At 37.0% G+C, this 21,262-nt stretch overlaps 1 protein-coding gene across 4 annotated transcripts in view; it reads right to left on the bottom strand.

Annotated features, from left to right (window-relative positions):
• Positions 1 to 1,636: 1,636 nt before the first annotated feature.
• The window catches only part of LOC139965071 (band 3 anion transport protein-like), a 43,938-nt gene continuing 24,312 nt past the window's right edge, over positions 1,637 to 21,262 (bottom strand). For all 4 annotated transcript variants that reach the window (XM_071967253.1, XM_071967256.1, XM_071967257.1 and 1 more), the window contains exons 11-23: positions 20,246 to 20,369; positions 19,517 to 19,909; positions 18,716 to 18,941; positions 17,931 to 18,137; positions 17,270 to 17,418; positions 16,082 to 16,276; positions 15,447 to 15,713; positions 14,785 to 14,874; positions 11,242 to 11,408; positions 10,451 to 10,704; positions 9,572 to 9,741; positions 8,581 to 8,751; positions 1,637 to 6,999 (exon numbers count right to left, since the gene is read on the bottom strand). In XM_071967253.1, coding sequence (XP_071823354.1) covers positions 6,928 to 6,999; positions 8,581 to 8,751; positions 9,572 to 9,741; positions 10,451 to 10,704; positions 11,242 to 11,408; positions 14,785 to 14,874; positions 15,447 to 15,713; positions 16,082 to 16,276; positions 17,270 to 17,418; positions 17,931 to 18,137; positions 18,716 to 18,941; positions 19,517 to 19,909; positions 20,246 to 20,369 — 2,485 coding nt within the window. In that variant the 3' untranslated portion in view covers positions 1,637 to 6,927. The remainder of the gene's footprint in view (positions 7,000 to 8,580; positions 8,752 to 9,571; positions 9,742 to 10,450; positions 10,705 to 11,241; positions 11,409 to 14,784; positions 14,875 to 15,446; positions 15,714 to 16,081; positions 16,277 to 17,269; positions 17,419 to 17,930; positions 18,138 to 18,715; positions 18,942 to 19,516; positions 19,910 to 20,245; positions 20,370 to 21,262) is intronic.

Consider the following 21,262-nt stretch of genomic DNA (forward strand, 5'->3'; position numbering starts at 1 on the left):
CCAAGGATTGGGAGGCATTACGTCAATTTAATGGGAACTAAATGGGCGGGTCGTTGCCAATATCTGGAGAATATTGCGCAATGCACATCTTGAAGTAAAGAATAATAAAAAATTTGTATTAAGGCCCGGTATCACTATACAGATTTTTTATCGGAATACTATCCGATTTTCCCGGAGGAATCGAAACAGCCTGTTTTCCGTTCGGGTCTTCTAGCCACAGTGATAAAGGACCTGATTTGCTATCTGTTGAGCCATTCCGATGTGGAATAGCCCTCTCCTAACTTTTGATATTGACTCCGTTTCCTTTTATCGGATAGCTATCCGATTTCTCTTCCAATTTTTATCGTTTTTCGATGTGACGTCACTTCAGAATGTAGTCAGTTCTAGAACCCCTCAGATTTGAAGTAGGTATTCCAATATTCCACTGCATTCATTACATTCACTACCACAAACCTCACTCTTCGGCCTAAAATCGGAAAAATCGGACCGTATTCCGATAAAATATCGCTGTAGTGTGACCGGGCCTTAAGACTATTATTTTAGCAATAGAGCAAGATAAGATCATGGCAGTTTGGCTTTGCGCACTACACACACAATGTATGGGTGTGTATGTGTTAATTTGTTTGAACCTCTAGCTATGTGTAGCTTAATGTTCCCCTTTCAAGGGGAATCGTGATACACACCTGACCACGGTAACAGTCATGGTCTCGATGCAAGGAGACTGGGGGTGAGAGGGCATCAGTCGATTTGTTATTTTGGTGCCCAGGTTCTTTCCTGGGTGACTTTTCTTATAAACTACCTCTAGCCTTTAGTTATTGCATGAACGATTGTCCTTGACTTTGAAACTGCTAGGCAATAGATTGAGAAAATGTATGAGACTTTACTGTAACATCTCTGTAACAGTGCAGTCTTGTAAATCATCTTCATTAGTTTGAGCGATAATCAATTTTTGTTCACACCCCCCCCCCCCCATGGGACAATTTGTTAAGTCTTGTGTAAACATTTTCTTTGTCATGTTATATTATAGAACTAACCACATTTTGCATATGGACAGAAATATATAAAATTAACCTAGTAACAAAGTTTTCACCTTTGTAACATTATTTGAGCCATGATCAATATTTGATCCCACCCCCCCATTATTCGGACATTGTGTTAAGTCTTGTGTAAATATTTTCTTGTCATGTTATATTATAGAACTAACCACACTTTGTATATGGACAGAAGTGTATTGAATTATTAATCTAGTAACGAAAAGTTTTTACCTTAACAAAACAAAAGGTAGAAATGGCATGTGCGATATTGTCAAAAGAAAATTATTTTGCTTTTATCATATAAATTTTTTCAAACGTAGTAACGTACAATACACCAGGTCTTTCTCCCCTCAGTAGGTTTCAATGCAAGTTGTTACCTTGTTCCATCAAGTTGTGTTATGAATTACCACACAGCTCATTGTAGACCCACCCAAGGGTTGGGTTTATTTCAGCAAGATCAAGTTTTTTGGTGGGGCTTACATTTAAACAACAGTTTCGTGTCCCAGTGATACATCTTACGAGTATCGCAGCATCATTTCACTCCCCCGATAACGAGCGTTATCCGAGACAAGCATGTTTAAAGAAATGAGAAAAAAGTCATATAATGGTTTGACAAATCAGGTATTTAACCTTTTTTTTTTTATTCTCTCATCAAACATTTGAAACATTTTCAAGAGGGAGAGATAATATGATTTCTGAGAGCACCCTCATCATCAGTTGCAAACAGAAAGAAAATGGAAAAAAAAAAATGAAAAATAATTTGGTTATTATAAAAATACTTTTTTAATCTGGTGCTTAGGACCATTTAATATTTAAAGATTTTTTCCTGTACATGTGACAGCTGGTCGTCGTGATCAAGATTTGAATCTTTTTATAATAACAATAACCCATTTAATTTGATTATTTGGGAGAGACAATTAATTACTCAGGTTTCCAGTTCCAAAAATAGTTAGGCAATTGTTTCTTCGTTTTTAACAACAACACACTCAGAGACAAAACAAATTTTTCCTTTATATTTTTGTTTTGCAGTAAATGTTGTAAGTTTATATTTTGGCATTAATTATCAGCAAGAAGTCTTTAAGGCACATTGTTTTCATGCTTACACAAGGAAATTTTCTATTCTGGATAATCAAAGAAAATATGGAGGGTAAAACATTCAACTACTTTTGAAGAACTTTGTTGTGTGAAATTTATAAATATCATTGTAATATATATCTTGACATTTGTGTCGGTGTTAGGTATCAATCAATTAATTACAATGGCATTAAATAATTAATTTCTAATTTATATATATCTCATTTGATAAAACAGTCTGGGAGATTTGCTTGATTGCAAGCAAATCTCTAGCCAATTTGATTGAACTTATTTGAAATGATCAATTTATGATTTATTGATATCTCATTTTTTATATCATGGTTTTTAGGCAAACTGAAAGGTTTCCTTTTCTTAGGAAACTCTTCAGTTGTGAAATATTTGCGTCTCATATCAAACGTTGCGATTGAACGCTATTATAAACTGTCACAGTGACATAACCCACTATATAGCAGCATACATGAAATATTCACTGTTAAGTAATATGGTTTATGCAAATTACCATATTGCTGCCTCGTGAATTAATCTTCCTACGAGAAGGATTTCAAGACAAATGTTGAAGCACAAATTTGAGCGACCAGTGCTGAAACCTGGATTAGTACCAATGACCGGTACGTGACCCCATTCGGGACACATCGTGGCCGGGACACATCAGGACACCTTGTGACACATCATGACCGGGTGTCAGTTTGATTGTCATGTAAATGCATGAGCAGTAGAATCATTGAAAGGCATTGGTGCTATAGTACCTAATTAATTTTGTAATGAAGAAACAAGCACAAAACATACTGCTGTTGCCTTCATGTGCCTGTCAATAATTTTATAATTATTTATTAATTAATTAATATAATTTCCACATGCTGGTAATATATTTTTGAAACTGGAATCTTCTTAGTAGTGTGACTCAGGTTTCAACAAGTCTTTCTTTGTACTAACTTTTTCTATATGTTTAATTTACAAACATGTACTGTTATTCTTATCCGTAACCAAAAAAATATATAAATAAAAGTGAACATATATGGAATCAAAGGTTTTTCGTATTGTTTCTTGTCTCCAAAATCCCCGAAGGCACTCTCGATATCTTCAAAAGTTCTTTCATAAGTACACGTCAGAAAAGTTGCTTGATGTAAGCATTTTTTTTTTGTGAAAATGTTCAAAAGACCTTCCATAATTACATATTTCCAGCATATTTTCTTGTTATTTCTTAAAAAGTAACATAAACCTGATTGATGCATTTAACCAGGCCTTTTGTCGTTCACATCAATTTTGTTCGGAGTTGGTAAGATCAATAGTGAATGAACATCAAATTCATATCAACTAAGGCTGCAAAAAATGTATAATATTTCTTAAAATTGACAGCATCTTATGCAGTGCTTCCATTCTTAGCCTCTAAGAGAAATTGTCTGGCAGAAACGAAAAACTACACAGCAGCCCAAAGAGCACTTCATGGTAAATTGAAGAAAAAGAATCTCAAATTTTGGAAGACTTAAAATGAAAAAAATGAGAATAATAATTCCATTCTCAGAAGATGGGATGAAATGTCAAACAGAATCACTTGTGATTTCAGTACACCCTGACAAAAGCATAGCAGGTTATCAAGGTTTGCGTAACTCCAAAACACCCTTTTTACAAAGTTCACTGACTTCGGTATTAACAAGATATTTTATACCCGATACAATACTTGGCCTAAAACAGTTCAATATATTTACTTGACACAAACAAATTTGATCTATGAGTAGGATAACAAAATGAGTTGTTTTGTTCAGCAACAGTTGTTACTGGCCTCCCTGCCCATCCCTCCAATAAGGTATACACACATCTAAATGTAACATTTTTTGACGGCAAAGTATATAGGTAAGAGTGTGTGAAACTAATGCCACACATAGAAAGTATGATTATATATTGATTTTACATTTGATGTAAAAAAAAACAAAAAAATTATGACCATGGCCCTAGCTTCAATACCCATTAATGATGGTGAGAGTTGACATTTTGGCTCGACATCCTCCGACCAAAAAAAACAAAACAAAAACTTAGTTTTACATAAATAAGCGCATGTACAGTGCGTTTACAATTAGTAATAGTCACGAGAGTTGCAAACAATAACAAGTCAACAACAAGACAGGCAAAGTAATCAACTCCCAAAAGTAATTAAACTGTGGTGGTATTAGAAAATGATATCAACAATTTGGATGAAATTTACCTTAAAACATTAAAGAAGATTATATGCAATATGAAATTAAACTACAATTAAATTAAATTACAAATTACTACTATTGGCACAAAAATTGTGTTGGTTGCATTTCAAAAATGTAGAATTACACAAACCCTAGGGCCCCAACCCACTGGCTACTTACTCATCTGTCTAGAAGCAGATGCATTTTACTCTGTGCATAAGCAAGAAAGAAATAATCCCACCCGCCCCCCCCCCCACTCCAACCTATTAGGAGTGATGTACTGGTATTTGCAAATTTAAAGGCAACAAAATAACTGTTTCACCAAATGGTTTTTTTTTAAAACAATACTGTGTTTTGAGTTTTTTCTTATCATCTTTGGTAGTAACAATGAAGAACAGGCAAGTATAAACAAACAAAAAAATTGGTACAAAATCAGTTTGGTAAATAGTGACAGAGGGACCTGAGAAAGGTTTAGTAAATCGCAGCGATATTATCGAAAGGCATGACTTGATGAAAAAGAAATATACAGCTGATGAGTTTTAATAATTTCATATTATAAAATTTAAATAACAAGTAAGAAAAAAATATAGGTGATTTTTTTAGTACATTTACACTAGTAACTGATAGCACCTTTCCCTTGACATAATTTGGAACAATAAACCATTCTCTTACTATAAAGACGATTACATCATATCAAATATAAAAAAAAAGTAGAAGAAAGGAAATGTGGTCGTATCTTTTCGTAGGGCTGAGTTGCCACTGTCTAATCTAAGTTAGGTCAAGTGGTCTAACACCCTCCCTACCAAAATAACAGAATAATTGTAGTCGAATCCTCTTAAGGACAACAAAGGAAAGATATTTGGCTTCGTAAACAGCTGATAAATATTTCACTCGTTCCGAACAATATTAAATCTATTAATTTGATAAAAAAAAACAACCGTTCAAGAGTTAATACTGGAATGAACATTATTCTTCAAAATGCTTTTGTCTCCCAGAACAGATAGGGGTCATCCCCCCCACAACCCTCTTCCCCCCCAACAACCCTTCCCACAATCAGGATAAGCCAGAAATAATTGTAATCGATTCCTCTTAAGGACAACAGAAGGAAAGATATTTGGTTTCGTAAACAGCAGATAAATATTTCACTTGTTCCGAACAATATTAAATCAGTATTTGGGGCCTAGTAATGTTCAGCCTAGTAAGTAACTCATGCTTTCCAATGATATTTGAGGTTGATAGTATCACACCCAGAAACTGTATCTGTACTCAACATTTTTTTAAAATGGGGGAAGTGGGGGGAGTGGGGTGGGATTGGGGGGTGGATAGAAAAACAATATGCAATATAAACTTGAAACTCACACTTCAAGCATGCCTTACAAGTAAGATGTCAGAAAGAAAAAAAAAACTTTTCAACACAGCCTTAAACGATTAGTGAATAACAAAGACCAATTGCACAGAATTCTGAGGGCGGTTACATCACGAAACGTAGGCTATAAGATACCGACAACTGAGTCAAACACAACTTTACACTAAATGACATTATAACCTAAATCAGACCAAATTTATACAGTTTCCAGACTCCATATCATTATATATATAAATAAATCATGAAAAGTAAAAACAAAGTAAAATCGAGACAACTTGAGAAGCCAAATCCGAAAAACTTGGTACAGAGGTCCTAGCAAAATTTCTTACAGACAGATAGGCCAAAAGTTTAAACACGATTATATGAAACACATAATACTGACAAATACATGACAAAGCTAAATACGACAAAATTAAAGGAGAGTTCTTGGGGAGATATCGTACGAACAGATACTGCTATTTTTCTCTGACAACTAAACACAACTTAATTATTAATAATTAGTTACAAGCCTATTTGATTAAACAACACAAAAATTTCAGCTGCCAGCAAGATTTTAGACAGATAGACACGGTACAAATTGAATACAGACAATTAGACAATAGATTAAATTTAATGCTTACAAATTAATGACAAAAATTTGTTCAAAGTCTTTTTTGTCCAAAATTTCATACAGAAAGGCCATGTTAAAGTTACAGTACAACTCAGTAGGTTAAAAACGACTTTGTAATAAGTGACAAGTCTACATTAGATACAATTTGTACAAAAATTTTATAATGATCAGCTGGTCTTTGAAGTAAAACAAAAGAAAATCATTGAGAGATTGACAGACCAAAATCGGGAGGCAAGATCCATCAAAAAAGGCAAGCAAAGAACCGTCAGTTGCAAAATTATGATGAGTTCACTTTAGTCAGATTATTTGAAGTCCATACGTTATCTTTAGCAAAAATTGTAAATGCTATCTCTTAAAATAACTGAATTTAAGAGAAATAAAGAATAAATAGAACACAAGCATATAATGCCAACTTGAAGATCAATCAATCAGCACCTTTTTTTCACAAATTTATAAAATATGGCTTATCAATTTAATACTGACCAAATTTGCATCAAAGAAATTGAAGGTGTTTTATTAAAGTGAAAAAAAAAAAGGAAATTAATACCAAGGAACAAAAATATCTTTGATTTTTTTTTTCGTAATGGTCAAACCGTCCTCTCTGTCCGACAGAGGAGGCAAATTTAAAGGGGGAGGAGCTTTTTAGGTTTAGATTGGCATATGAGCCTCCTGGTATTCATCGTCTTCCTGATCTAGATCAGCAGCCTCCGAACTGTCGAGCTGCAATGAGGTGCAAAAAAAACATACAAATGTAAGATAAAGAATCGGAGGGACGCACAAACGAAGGGACTGACGGACGAACCAATCAATTAATCAATCATTAAATCAATAAAGAAGGAAAGATATAGAAAGATGATATGACAAAAAAAAATTAGGTGACGGATGAATAATATTTTTATTAAGCTAGTCATCGCTGGAGTAAACAAAAATAGTCCATTTTGGGTCATACAAATGCAACAAACAAACAAACAACAAATTTTATACGTACTGTAAGTCTTACTTTTTGTGCAGGAAACATCCCAGAAACACCACTAAATGCTTACAGAAAGTCGACAGTGAAGCCGAAAGAAACAGTTCTCTGTTGTATCAAACAAATTTACAAGACTGCATCTCATTACAGCAAAGATGTGAGTGCAGACATTCATATACAATATTCTATAAAAATCAAGTTTCAAGTGTATTAAAAATCCAGTATAAATACATGAAAGTACATATTTATAAATAGGATAAGAACAACAGAATAGCAAAAAAGCATGTACTGTATGTACAAATAATAAATCAAAAGTTAATAAATTAATTAAAAGTAGGTTTTGTGGAACAACACTCTGAACAAATATGGCAGCCCAACAAACGAAAGAAGTTTTAAAACACGTAGTTTGAAATTTTGGCATGATAGACTGTTCACACTGTAATCATTCAAAACTGTGCTAACTGTACATCTTAAGGTTTTGAAACTGCTGTGGTCAACAAACATTTGTAGCAGGTTGGAGGTCGTTATTTGTCAGTTTTGATTGTGTCATCTTTGCCTCTGAATTTGCCAGCGGATACCAATAACATCACACTGTAAGCTGGTGTGTACCCTATGTATTTAGTGCAGCCTCTTCACCCTACTAGGTTATATATTTTTTAAATTTGATCCAATCCGTCCTCCCCTCCTAATGATCTTTAAATTGGAACCCCTCCCACTTATCTTCTACAGCGTGAACAGTCTTGATTTTGATATAATATTGTATGAATATCTGTGGTCACCACAGGATTCATCACAGGATTCCAACTCATCAAAGGATTCATCCCAGGATTCATCACAGATTCAAACTAATCCCAGGATTCATCACAGGATTCAAACTAATCCCAGGATTCATCACAGGATTCAAACTAATCCCAGGATTCATCACAGGATTTAAACTCATCCCAGGATTCATCACAGGATTCATCACAGGATTCATCACAGGAGTCAAACCTATCCCAGGATTCTTCCCAGGATTCTTCCCAGGATTCATTGGGGTTAGGGTTTAAGGTTAACCCTGGGGTGAATCTTGTGATGAGTTTGAACCTTGGGATGAAATCCTGGGGTGAATCCTGAGATGAGTTTGAATCCTGTGATGAATCCTGAGATCAGTTTGAATCCTGTGATGAATCCTGGGTGATTCCTGGGATAGCTTCAGGTTGGTAACAGAAGTGATGTCAACATGGGGAGTATTAAACAAATAATCTCTCTCTGTACAAATTTTGTGACTGCTTATGTGTGCAGGTATGTACAACCGTCTCAAAGTTTTATCTATTTATTTTTCTATTACTTACTGCATCGAGTTCTTGCTTCTTGAAAATCTTGGGCAGGACCATCCTGACAGGTACCAGCAAGATCAGGAAGAAGGGGAAGGCCAGGGCGGCCGCGCTGATTTTGACCACCCATAGGACGGCGAGGCATATCAACTGAAGAATGGTAAAGAAATGCATTCTGTAGCTTCGAACCTGTTTGGAAGGGGAGAAATGTAGATTAGTTATAATCAAATAATTAAATAGTTAAATAATTAAGAATAATAAGGGAAAAACTCTGTTAGACCTTTGCGAGCGAGTTAATGCATGAATGTGCCTTCAATATGGAGTGTCCATCAAACACTTGGTTTTGCAACATGAGTTGTAACTATTTTACTCGGCCACCCGATATCCATCATATAACTGCAAAACTTGGTGCTGACTGTTTCGTTCTACGAAAAATGAAGCGGATCGCGACCTATTGTCAGCTACTCCTAATTAGCGAATATCTTTACCATTCTGCTCCAAGTGCAGTCAAAAAGTTTTGATGTAATGGCTGTTTATGTGTGACTAAATTTCCATCTTTTTTTATGCAAATTATGGTGCGATCGAGTATTAATGTTTTCTATAGTCGGTTACTTTTATCATTCTTTCACACTTAATGAGTATGATACCATTCAGTTTAAAACAAAAAGCGATCACGGAAAATTCAGCGTTACAGTCGGCACACACACACACAGGTATAAAGTGATACAAAATGATTTGATATACTGATATATAGATTTAGCATGTTGAATGTAAAAACACTAGTTCATAATCATTTTCCCAAGGTCAAGCTTTAGCCAACACGCTAGGCCAATGCCTTAATTCTATGAGCTCCTGCACGGATAGCAAAAGTTTCGATCATCTAGTTTTGTTTTGTTTTTTTTTGCAAATAGAAATTATTTTTTACTGATGCTGATGCTCATAACTGATGCTGTAATATTAAAGTCACAAGGGTTTTTTTTCTTTTCTCTTTCTCTTCGTAAATTCTTACCTTACGGACATATGCCACGTCAGGATGATGTTTAGTTGGCATGAAGATAAGTTTGGTACGATCCACCATCTGTATTCCGCTCAGAGAACTGACTCCCATGTAGAGGAAAACGCCAAATAAGACAGCAAGAGGGACTTCACTCAACAGCGGCGCTAAGGCCAGGGAAAGACCTAACGATTCAATGGATAAAAACAAATAGGTACTTTGGCAATTCAAAAAGAACGTCAACTAGGATATTGCAAGTCTCTTTGGCACAAAGGCAAAGATGAAACAAAATATCCATCGAAGCAGGGTTTGGAACAGCGACCTGTTCGTATATGTCCTCACGTTCCGACAAATGTGCAATCCAGACTGAAATTGGGGTCCAGGAATTTAGGGCCCCACCTTTCTCAATTTCAAACAACAATATGAGAATCAGTGAATTTGATAGCAACAACGGAAAACTTGAAGAAGAAGAAAACTTTTAAACAACTTTTCATAAGATAAATCGGTGGGTAGGTATAAAAAATACCGACAGAAACATTTACTCGGGTGAATGACGTCTTTATGTTAATTTCAGCAGATGTTTAAAGCAAAAAAAATTGCGGAGGAAGAGGGAAGGGAGGGGAACATGGAGGGGAGCCGATGGGAGGAGGAGGGAGCTAGTTTTGGTAGTAAAATGACAGATCTTGCCACATTTTATTCCTACAGCTGAAACAGCTTCCACAAACACTTCCTTCGCATTTGTAATAATTCATATTCATATTCCTTCAAGTTTGAAGACTTTTTAGCCTCTCCTTCTGCCAACCCCCCCCCACGATCCCACCAATCTTTCTCCCTCCCTCCCTCTTTTCAAAACCAGAGAACTGCTAGAATATAAAAGAGACTTATTTTACAAACCTATCATGACGTTCACCAAGAAGGCCGTCACTCTCTGTTCCCTGATGCCTTCAAGACGTGGCTTCTCACCGGGGGCGTTGCTCTTACTGAAGATGGAGAGCGCCCCGACGTGGGTGACCGACCTGACGGTCGCAGCCCACACCCATGGCAAGCCGAAGAGGCCGTTAAAACACGCAAGACCACCCAAAATGAACAGATCCAGATGGAAGCCGGACCCCTTTTTCAGTTTGTTCTCTTTTTTGTTGATGATCAATCTGGCAAAAAGGAGATTAGAAAAAATACACACCAATTTTATTTCGCTGGATAAATTCAGACATGAAGCTCGGAATTAAATGTTTCACAAAAGTCTACCTTTTTTTGACAAGAGTAATCTAGTAAAGCATCACACACACCACTTCTTTCCGTTCCTCTTCGCTGAGCATCATAAATAAATTTATCCAAGCTTTGTAACGACCATAACAAGCAATATATTGACTTTCCTCATGTCATACAGCTGGGAAGGTCACACTGGGTGAAATCCCTGAGGTAAGAGGGCGACAGACACAAACTCACAAATTAGAGCAAATGTCTTTGAAACAATGTTTCTGCTTTATATAGAAGACTAAAAAGCACACATTCCAAATTTTGAAGTGAAACAAACAAACAAACACAAAAAAAGAAAAAAACTTGAGTGTTCTGACTCAAAATAAATTTGATTATTTTTGATTCAGTAATCTTTTAACTCATTGCTAAGCCAATTATAATCTTAATGATGGACATTTTTTCATGAGTTATAATCTGTCCTCACTTACCCTGTGATTAATGTTTCCATGTACATCAGGATAAAAGCCAAGAAGGCAGGTATGACCGCCGACAACATCATCAAGGGATTCATTGGATGCTCGATGCCTAATGGGTTAATCCACCAGCCTCTTTTACAGGAATCGGTGGGCTGCAGACCATCCGGTACTTCCAATTTCTAAACAAAAACAATGGGGTTTTGGGGGAGGAATGGGGGAGGAATGGGGGAGGAGAGTGGGGGTGGTACAGGGAAGAAAATTGAGGTGGAAATTCATTATATTAATAGATAACAACAATTAAATTTTACAAAATTGTTACATGAGATTGACATTTCAATTAAGTCTTGGATCCAACAGAGCAAAACATTCTACATCTACTGAAATCATTGCTGGGAGAATATTAAAGGGACATGATTGATTATGACAAAAGATAAGATTTTTTTTTTTTTGAACATTTAAGAAATGGAATAAGAAAGCCTCCACAATCCTCAGAGTAACCAAAATTAGCTAAGACGTAGTTAAAAACAAGATATTTTTGTCATTTCTGTGTTGCATTAATTGTTGACAGAATATTGCTTTAATAGTCAATTTGTCCTGTCATCTAAACATCATTTTCACAGTCATGGTCATTTAAGTGTCATATCGTTACATCACTGGAGTACCCTTTAAGGGTGACACTGTCTGTCAACAGAATACTCCTTTAACAGCCACTTTGTCCCATCATCTGAATACCCCTTGTATTGAAATCAAAATATCCCTTGTGGATCAAATTCTGCTACTACAGTACCCCTTTAAGGCATTACATTTTATGTCAACAGAATATATCCCTTGAAGGGTCATATTGTCCTTCATTGGAGTATCCCATTATTGAATGCACTGTCTGTAAACAGAATATCCCTTTCAGGTTAATATTGTCCTTCACTAAAGTATCACATTGTCAGTACTGTCTGTAAACAGATTATCCCTTGAAGGGTCATATTGTCCTTCACTATAGTATCACATTACCATGTAACGCACTGTCTGTTAACAGAATATCCCTTTAAGGGTCATATTGTCCTTCATTGGAGTATCCCATTACCTTGTAACGCACTGTCTGTTAACAGAATATCCCTTTTAGGGTCATATTGTCCTTCACTAGAGTATCCCATTACCATGTAACCCACTGTCTGTTGACAGAATATCCCTTTCAGGGTCATATTGTCCTTCATTGGAGTATCCCTTTTTGGGACACGCTGTTCTGTAATCTGAATATTGTCATTGTGAATATCCCTTTCAGGGTCATATTGTCCTTCATTGGAATATCCCTTTATGGGACACACTGTTCTGTCATCAGAATATCGTCTGTGTGAATATCGGTTGTCACCAGGATATCCCATCACGAGTCACACTGTCACCAAATATATATCCCTCTATATGTTCATAAACCTACTTTGCACAATAACATCTCTTTTAAAGTAGAACGATAGTGACAGAAAAAAAATCTCTCATTTTCATATATAATGTAGTTTATATGTTACCAAGCAACACATTTTTTTAATTTTCCAAATAGCACACCGGAAAGTTATAAAAAAGGGAATTAAAACATTGTTTTTTCGTCTCCGTAATTTAGGAATTTGCAAACACTGCAACGACCTTGAACAGCCCTTAGGTCAGTGAATGACGTCACTGTGATGATCTTTTCTGTTGTGAACTGTTCAGTACGGAGCTGTGCGTGCATTTCGTGTCAGCATAACTGTTATTTTCCGGCGTAATGTTCAAGACATAAATAGATAATGAATATCATGGTGTTTCTTGATTTCTTCACCACGTGTTTACAAGTTTTTTTTTACGAAATTTGTGGCGATTTCGCAACGATTTCCCAATATCTAAAGAGGTAACTTGCAAGCTGACCCAAAGTAACGTAAATCTCAAGATCACTTTTTTGGCGGGTTTTATACAGAGTGATGTATGAATGTGCTCACTTACCAGTCAACCTGGCACAATAACAATAGTGATGATAGTCTCAAACGTAGTTTAGTATAACATCCGAAAGAAAATCCAAAGTTCTAAACAAAGTAGATTCGCTTGTATGCACTAGGCCTACTGTAAAACATAAACGTTCCTTGTTCCGTGCGTCATAAAATCCAACAGAAAGGTTACATTGAGCTTGAAATACAACCGCCTTTGAACTCAATCGAGTAGTTAGTCTAGCTCGAACAATTTTCTCACTACATGCAATGCCTATTGCGTTTATTCACATGCATGCCTCGTGGTTTGGGCTTCAGGAGGAATCGTGTTCTAGCCCAACTTCACGTAGGTCCGCAAACGGTTCTTTCACACTGTGCAAACATAAGTGACAGTGTGCGCTACCGTAAGTAGTACTTACACGATGTTTTGTTTCACCCAAGCCGAAAAGGTGTGAGCTTATATTTGTTCTTAACGTGTAGCATATTATGCATTTATATGCCAGGGTGTTATAACACACTAACACGTGTTATGTTTTGGGAGCATGCGAGAGCTAGATATGTTAAAGATACAATACAGTAAATCGTAGTGGTATTATATATATATATTTTTTTTTTATTTATTTATTTTTTTTTATTTATTTATTTATTTATATGTTTATATAATATAAAATATTTTTATATTTTTGATTTTTTATATTTTTTATATTTTTATATTTATTTTTAACACAGGCCGCAATAAAATGTGCCTCTAGCATAACACGTGTTATCATGTTATAACACAGATGCATATAAATGCGCAATATATTCAAGTCGAAAACGCTATTATAAGCAACTGTACAATTCGGTTCGGGTGTTTGTTTCGCTCGAGCATACACACATTTCCTATTCGTATTACATTTAAAGTGGTTTGGAGGGTATGAACACATCTCTGCCCAAAAAACTCTGCCTAAGTGACGTTCTCTCCTCACATAGTCATTAGGTTGTTCACGTCTGACATGTCTTCCAGTTCCAACACTTACTGTTGCATTTATCGGGATATATATAAATAATGCGGCATAGAAGGATCAATCTTTCAAACTTTTTTTACTTTAGTGACCTTGCCACACGCAAATTTCAATTGGGCCCGAGATGGCTCTATGACCGACTCAATGACCGATTATTCCGTAATTTACATTGGGGCAGTCAGCTTCACTAAAACGACAAGAAAAAGCAGGAACAATAACACCTTATTAAAATTAGACCGTTAAATGTCTCACGCAGTGTATCAAATCTCCTCTCTGGTTTAGGTTGTTTGTCGAGTCCAATATAGAGTAGGTTGCAACTAAACTTACACACTAAGTGCACACTGCGCCGAGCTCACTTTGTTATCATCATAATGACGTCACATGTCACTGTAGATCACGTGATCATCATATCGCTGTTCGTGAAAAGCCCAATTTTTGTTTAAAAAATCAACGAGTTTAGGAATTTTTTTTAAGCCTTTCCCAACATCGGATTGACTTGAATTTTCACATGTGTAATATGGAAACCAACTAGAATACTCATGAATAAAATCGTATTTTTTCGTCGATGCTGAAAAATCACTATCGTTCATCTTTAATGTCTTTACCTCGGTATAAATAACCTGCAGAAAGTAATCCACGAGACACATCACCAAGATAGATATTGGGATACCGAAATCTCCGATCATCTTTCTGGCCTGTTTGAGAGAATAAAATAAAAACATATCTCGAAATTATCAGCCAACATTTTATGCCATACAAATAAATGTATCACAATACTTATGCTGTTGGATTTGTGGTGAAACATTTTTTCGAACACGACCCCCATTTTTTTTTTTTCGGGGAGTGACGAGATTAGAGTAGAAAGACAATGAGGGCGGTCACAGACCTCACGATACAGACATATTTTTACTTCTGCCCTTTAATGTGATACAGAATGTAAATGCTTCAAGCATAGCTTGGAAGGCAAAAACAATCAAATTTAACAATTCGCTGTAGAGAAAGACTTTTTGGACCCGAAAATAAAATGATTTAGTGATGCAAATCGATTTACATAATATTGTTCAACTGCTTTCCTTTGGCAGTTTACAAATTAACTTTTTCGTCCACAACAAGACAGTAACAAATCGATACATCTTGATATCCTTAGCAACCACAGAAAAAGAAGAGAAAACGAAAACAATAACTGCACAATCTTATTTGCAGATATGCTAACTGGAGAAGACGACATCAATTTTGCCTGCGGGAATGAAAGATGACCAATTCTTACCCCGCGGCCCAAGAATCGGCTGTTACGGAACATTCTCAGAAAATAAGCCAGAAGAAACGTTCCTATGGTGAGTATGGTTGAGAGTAACGCTGTGTTCGGTTGATTCGTTATGTCTTCTTTGTCGGATGAGCACACACCGTTGCCATTGTTCCAAACGGTGGCAGAGGTGGGATTACTCGATGTATGTTCGTAGACGACAGAGGTGCTATTTTCAAATTCTTCCATCCAATTGCAGTAAGGTTCGTCTAAAGGATGCTCTTGAAATATCTGCGTCGGTGGTGAGACGGAATAAACTAGAAATTCATTTGACGTCTCGCAGTTGGACATTCGATTCACATTAAACGTAGGAAATGACATGATACACACAAATCATGTAAATTTTGGTAATTAGTTAACAAAAAAAGCTTAAAATGAGCATAAGAAGGCAGCCTCAATGCATTAAGGGTCCATTGTATGGGTATGGGGAATCCATCACGAAAGACCCAAAATATTTTGCCTCTCTGTACACGCTTCTACAATAGACTCAGGCACGATAAATACGGTTGGATGTATAGAAATGCATTTTTATTTTTTTTGTTATTTTTTATTTTGTGCAATGCTTTTTCAAAAAATGCCCTACACTTTGTGAAACTTACCCTACTGAGTTTGTTGAAGACTTCAAAGATAAAAATGAGCGAGATCAGAAAGGCGAAGATCTCCTCCGTAAACCGAGTGAAATATCGAACCAGAGCACTGCCCTCCAAGGCGACCACGACCGTGACGATGACAAAGAGCCAGATGCCGACCCAGGCGCGGTAAGGAAGGTATTCTATACCAGTACTGACACAAAACTGGGTAAAAGAAGGAAGAGGAGGGGGGTATTCAAGAAATGGAATATCTGGTAAGTAATTTCAAAAGGAAAGAAATCACAGAAAATGGAACATAGGGTTTTATGTCTCAGAAGATATTGATTATTTTTTACATGTTAGAAAGAAGAAAACCATCGAAAATAGGAAATGCATGATCGATATTTGTGTAACTGTAGCAGCGAATAATTCATGGAGTGTCAAAATATTAGCAAAATGCTAGGCAGGATTATGCAAATTGCTGTATCAATCGCAAAGATGCATAGCAGTTTTCATACACAACAGGAACTTTTTTATACGAGACAAAATTTCAGAGCACTCAAATAGGCTGAGCAAAAGTTTAAACACTGACGTAATTCCCTGCGGTTAGAGGGAACATTTAAATTTGAAATAAAAATGTGTTAAAAACAACTCAATTCTAATTAAACTCAGTAGCTTTATTTCAGTCAACTAGCCTTTCATGTCAAATAGAGTGATATGACAGGACATTATTCAAACTTATGAAAGTGCCAGAAATACTTAAAGATCATTGGTATTAGCCCTTCAATATAGGCACGCTTTATGACAACAACAAATAGGCTAAAAAAAAAAAAAGGCTAAAAGCATTGAAAGATATGTATTCCTTAGAGACGCTGATTCTACAAATACTTCGGGAAGAAAACGAAAGTAGACGGTTAACTGTCTCGATGAGTATAACTACCATTGGAGTGGCAGTAAAAAATGCTTCTTGAAGTTTGAGCAATGGTGACCATTATCTGACTTTCTAGCATATTGAGGGTATCACTAATGTATGTATGTATGTAATTTAGATGATGACCTCATGACCTTGAAGTGACCTTTAAGTACTCTCGAAAAATTTGGTCTGTGACGGCGACTAGCGATAGACATATACATGTGACATACAAAAGTATTTAAATGGACATGAACATTAAAGACCAACTATATGTTTGTTTTTTTTCATGCTGTAAATTTTCTTACTTGATAAAGATTTTCTTCAAAAACTAAAATAGGTCCCGTTGATCCGATGATGGTGAGAGGTTGGGCCGAGAACAAGGAAAAGATGACTCCAGAGATGGACGAACCTAGAATCATCTCGGACACCCCCATCCAGTTATCGCTCTTTTCTCCTGGTGATGCAGAAATTGGAAAGTTTGATACTGTCAATCTCAAAAGGGAGTAGTATTCCTTCCCTAACCCCTCTCCCCCCCTCACCCTCCCTTTCTCCTCCCCTCCAGGTTCCTGCACCTCCAGATTACGCTCACAAATTGACAAGATGAGTTTAAATTAGATCGTTACTTCCAGAAGGATGAGACAACATGTAAGAGGTAGTAATACAAGAATTGGAGTTTTGATGACCACTTCTAATTTTCGTAGCACTTTTGATGCTAGAATTTGTTACCCAAGAATTGTGCAGTATTTTTCTACACCACATGTAAGATCATCTAATGTCAAAAGAGGACTTTGCAACAACTTCTGTTTTTATGTACAACGCTTCATTATGCTTACTTTACAGTATTTTTACTGACAAAAAAAAAAATGTAATCATTTTAAGACCTGTAAATTAACAGAACATGTCCACGTAGGTCACGTTATAAATCAATGACGACAGGTCTCTGATACATCTCAAAGTCTGACTCACCCAATAGGCCACCGAAGGTAATCGCTGGGGATAAGCACGCAAAGTAAATGAAAACAAAGGCTGCCAAACATTGGGGGTTCAGTCCGTCCTTGATGTCCGATAGATACTTTGGGTAACGTCTCTTTATGTCCTTGATCATCCCGCCAAACAATCTCCCGGTCCTTTCCAGCGGGTCGTCATCTTTCAATTCGTCTGCTTTCTTGATGGCTGTGAGGTCAAAGGTCAATAATACCAAAATAATAAATGCGTTTTCATCTGTTTTTGGGGGGTTTTCTCCCCCGTTTTTTTTTTTTTTTACTGTTTTCTAAGTTAATTAGATGCTTTTTACCTGATGCTATCTTACTTTATGAAATTCCTAACTTTTTTTAATATTTTCGAAATCCAAAAGGCTGACAAATTTTGGATTTATGAACGTATTTTCTCATCTACCTATGTGACATATTATTAATATCCTGGTAACTGGCACTGAGCCATACTTTATTCTCCTCCTACTAGGAAAGAACATTATCAAGGCGAGACATTCAGATTAAGAGGGGTGGGGGAGGTGCGGCGGGGGGGGGAATGAGTGCAACCGTCACCTTAAACTGGTTGTGAGTGTAAAAAGGTGACATTCATAACAAACAAAGAAACAAACAAACCTACTTCAACCTTACAGCTAAAACTAAACTTGTCGGTAACAAAACAAACATGAAGAGTAAGAGGGAAGATGAATCTAGAGTGGGATTAGTTGGTGGGAGTAGGTGTGTTCCTCTCTAGATTCCCTCATGTATTTTTTCTTTCTCTACCTGCTGCGTCCATCTCGTCGATGTCTTCATCCTCCTCCATAATGGTCGGGGTCTCTAGTAGTTTCTTCCTGTCCATCATCTTCTCCTGCTGCATCCTCAAGACGGGGAGGAGCAGGTCTTTATCCCAGTTTCCCGGAGGCAGGACGATGGTGTGGTCGATGAAGTCATTCATAGCATCCAATAGATCGTCGATGCTATCAGCCTTGTAAGCGACCTCATGAAAATGCTGTCAATAATAAAAATAAAAATAAAATAGAACTGTTAGCAAACTGCTTATCCACTAAAGAGCCTGTGTGAGAGAATGTGTAAAAGTAAGTTGGCCTGACGTTTCGATCCTAGCAGGATCTTCTTCAAAGGCTAAATGACAAGTAACAGTAACAGAAGGGATAAAGACATGCACAGAATACAGACAGGTTAATGAGCATGGTGAACACAAAGAGATAGATGTAAGGGGATTAGTAGATTCAGCTATCAAGCAAAAAGTAAAAACCCTCTGACATTTACACATTGCCCTACACAGATATTTTGCAGTAAGAGAGAAGCAGTTTGTTTACAGCTTCTGCCTTTTCTTAAAAATCTCAACAAAATCTGTATTTATCCTCAGAGTGTGCAGCCTTTAGTTGTCTGCCTTGCTTGATCTTTTATAACTTGACTGGACTCGAACCCATTCCACCCACCCACACCCCCCCCCCCATCACAACTTAAAAGGCTGAGAATTTGCCTTTTTCTAATGTGCTTGTTCTTCTTCCTGTATTTAAGTTTTACATAATTTTTGCTATGAATATTAACATCTGGTATTACCTCATTGGACATGAGGGTAGAGAAAGAACGACCGATCTCGTGGTAGTCTACCCCGTAATCACCGGGACCGAGCATCACGAACAGAAACCGGACCGGAATCGGGACCTCAGTCAGGTTACCAAGTTTCGTTCCCTCGGCCAGTCGGACGAACACCACCGCCGGTTTCCTCAGAGAGTCCAACTCCCCTACCAGTACGGTGGTGGCTTCCGCATCCTCGGGTATCTTCTTCATGATGCCCTCCACGTGCTGTGCGTCCAACTGTTTCGGCTCCGAGTGGCTGCCGTGATGGATTGAACTGGCACTGGCACTGGGATGGAACGAGACGGTCAGGGAGTTGTTGGAGTGAGCTGCGTCGTTCGACTCCGGTGAGAGCATCGGGATGTGGACTTCATCCTGTTGATGAACAAAGGTAGAATAAAAGATAGAGATATGATTTGGCAGCTCGATCGACTCTTACAGAAGAAGAATACGTCACAAAGATATGAGAATACAAATCAAGTGACCAATATTTCTGTACTGCTTGTTTCTAACTGTTCTAACTGCTTCCATAGGGAGAAAAGAACCAACTCAATAGATGGTGTGTAATTTTTTTGTACTAATGGGTTTTTACCATTTTAAGACATTTTCTTCTGTGCATCCATTTTCCATATATTTCCCATTATGTATCACACTTCCCTCAATTTACAGTGCCTTACTAAAAATATTAATAATATCAAAATATAATCATACCCGTGTGCCATTCATATTGGCTGGTTCAGTGGCAAGCCTTCTCAAACCTTCTTTCTTCTCGAACGCGACAGAGACGTTTCGAGTGTGGTCCACAGAGAAATTCCTCTCTTTATGATTATGATGTCTATTGGATGGAAAATACACAAAAGGTAAACTCTTCATGAATTATGTGAACTGATCAACTTTATGATAATAAAAATCATAAATATTAACAGTCCTTATATAGCGCAACTTACTATAAAGTCTCACCGCGCTGTACTTAGCCCTAGTCATTGGTTACTTGTAACACCTACACACCAAAGTGTGCACAATTCAAACAAACTTTCCTGGGGCACCACAGTGCACCACAGCCACGTGTCCCCTAGGGGACTTCCCATAGGGTGGAGCCACAAACTGGCGCACGCAACTATATGTACAAGTCACCTTGCAAGTCCCCATTTATACGCCTGGGTGAAGAGAGGCAATGGAGATAAAGTGCCTTGCCCAAGGACACAACGCAATGATCTGGCCATGGCTTGAACCTGTAATCCTCCATCAAATGCTTTCACCATTAACTTCCTTTCGGGGGGGGGGGGCGATGGGGGGAGTGTGCCAGGTCATACACAGTATTACAAATCATTCTACCAGAATACTCTAAACAGGGATGGGAGAGAGTACATCATTTGTGGGGAGACAGGTAAGTGTACAATGAATTTAAACATTAACTACGGTTTAGGCCCTCTGTTCAATATCTGAATTGATAAGACTAGAGGGTATAAACACCTAGGCAGTCTTCAACCAAAGGATACACTTTGACTATAGGTACATTGTGGAAAATCCATGTTATTTTGCATTCTGGAAAGTCCTGAAGAAATTTGAAAGCATTAAAGCAATATTTGGTCATTCAAATCGGCGCCATTAGAATTACAATTCCCTCTGCTTTAACAACTAATAGCTATCCAGTCGTAAGTTCAAATGAAAAACATCTTTATTATATGTTTTAGTAACAAATTTGGGATTCAGTACATCTTTTTTTTT

Source organism: Apostichopus japonicus, chromosome 23 (assembly GCF_037975245.1).
Source record: "Apostichopus japonicus isolate 1M-3 chromosome 23, ASM3797524v1, whole genome shotgun sequence".
In the NCBI taxonomy this organism is placed as follows: Eukaryota; Metazoa; Echinodermata; class Holothuroidea; order Aspidochirotida; family Stichopodidae; genus Apostichopus; species Apostichopus japonicus.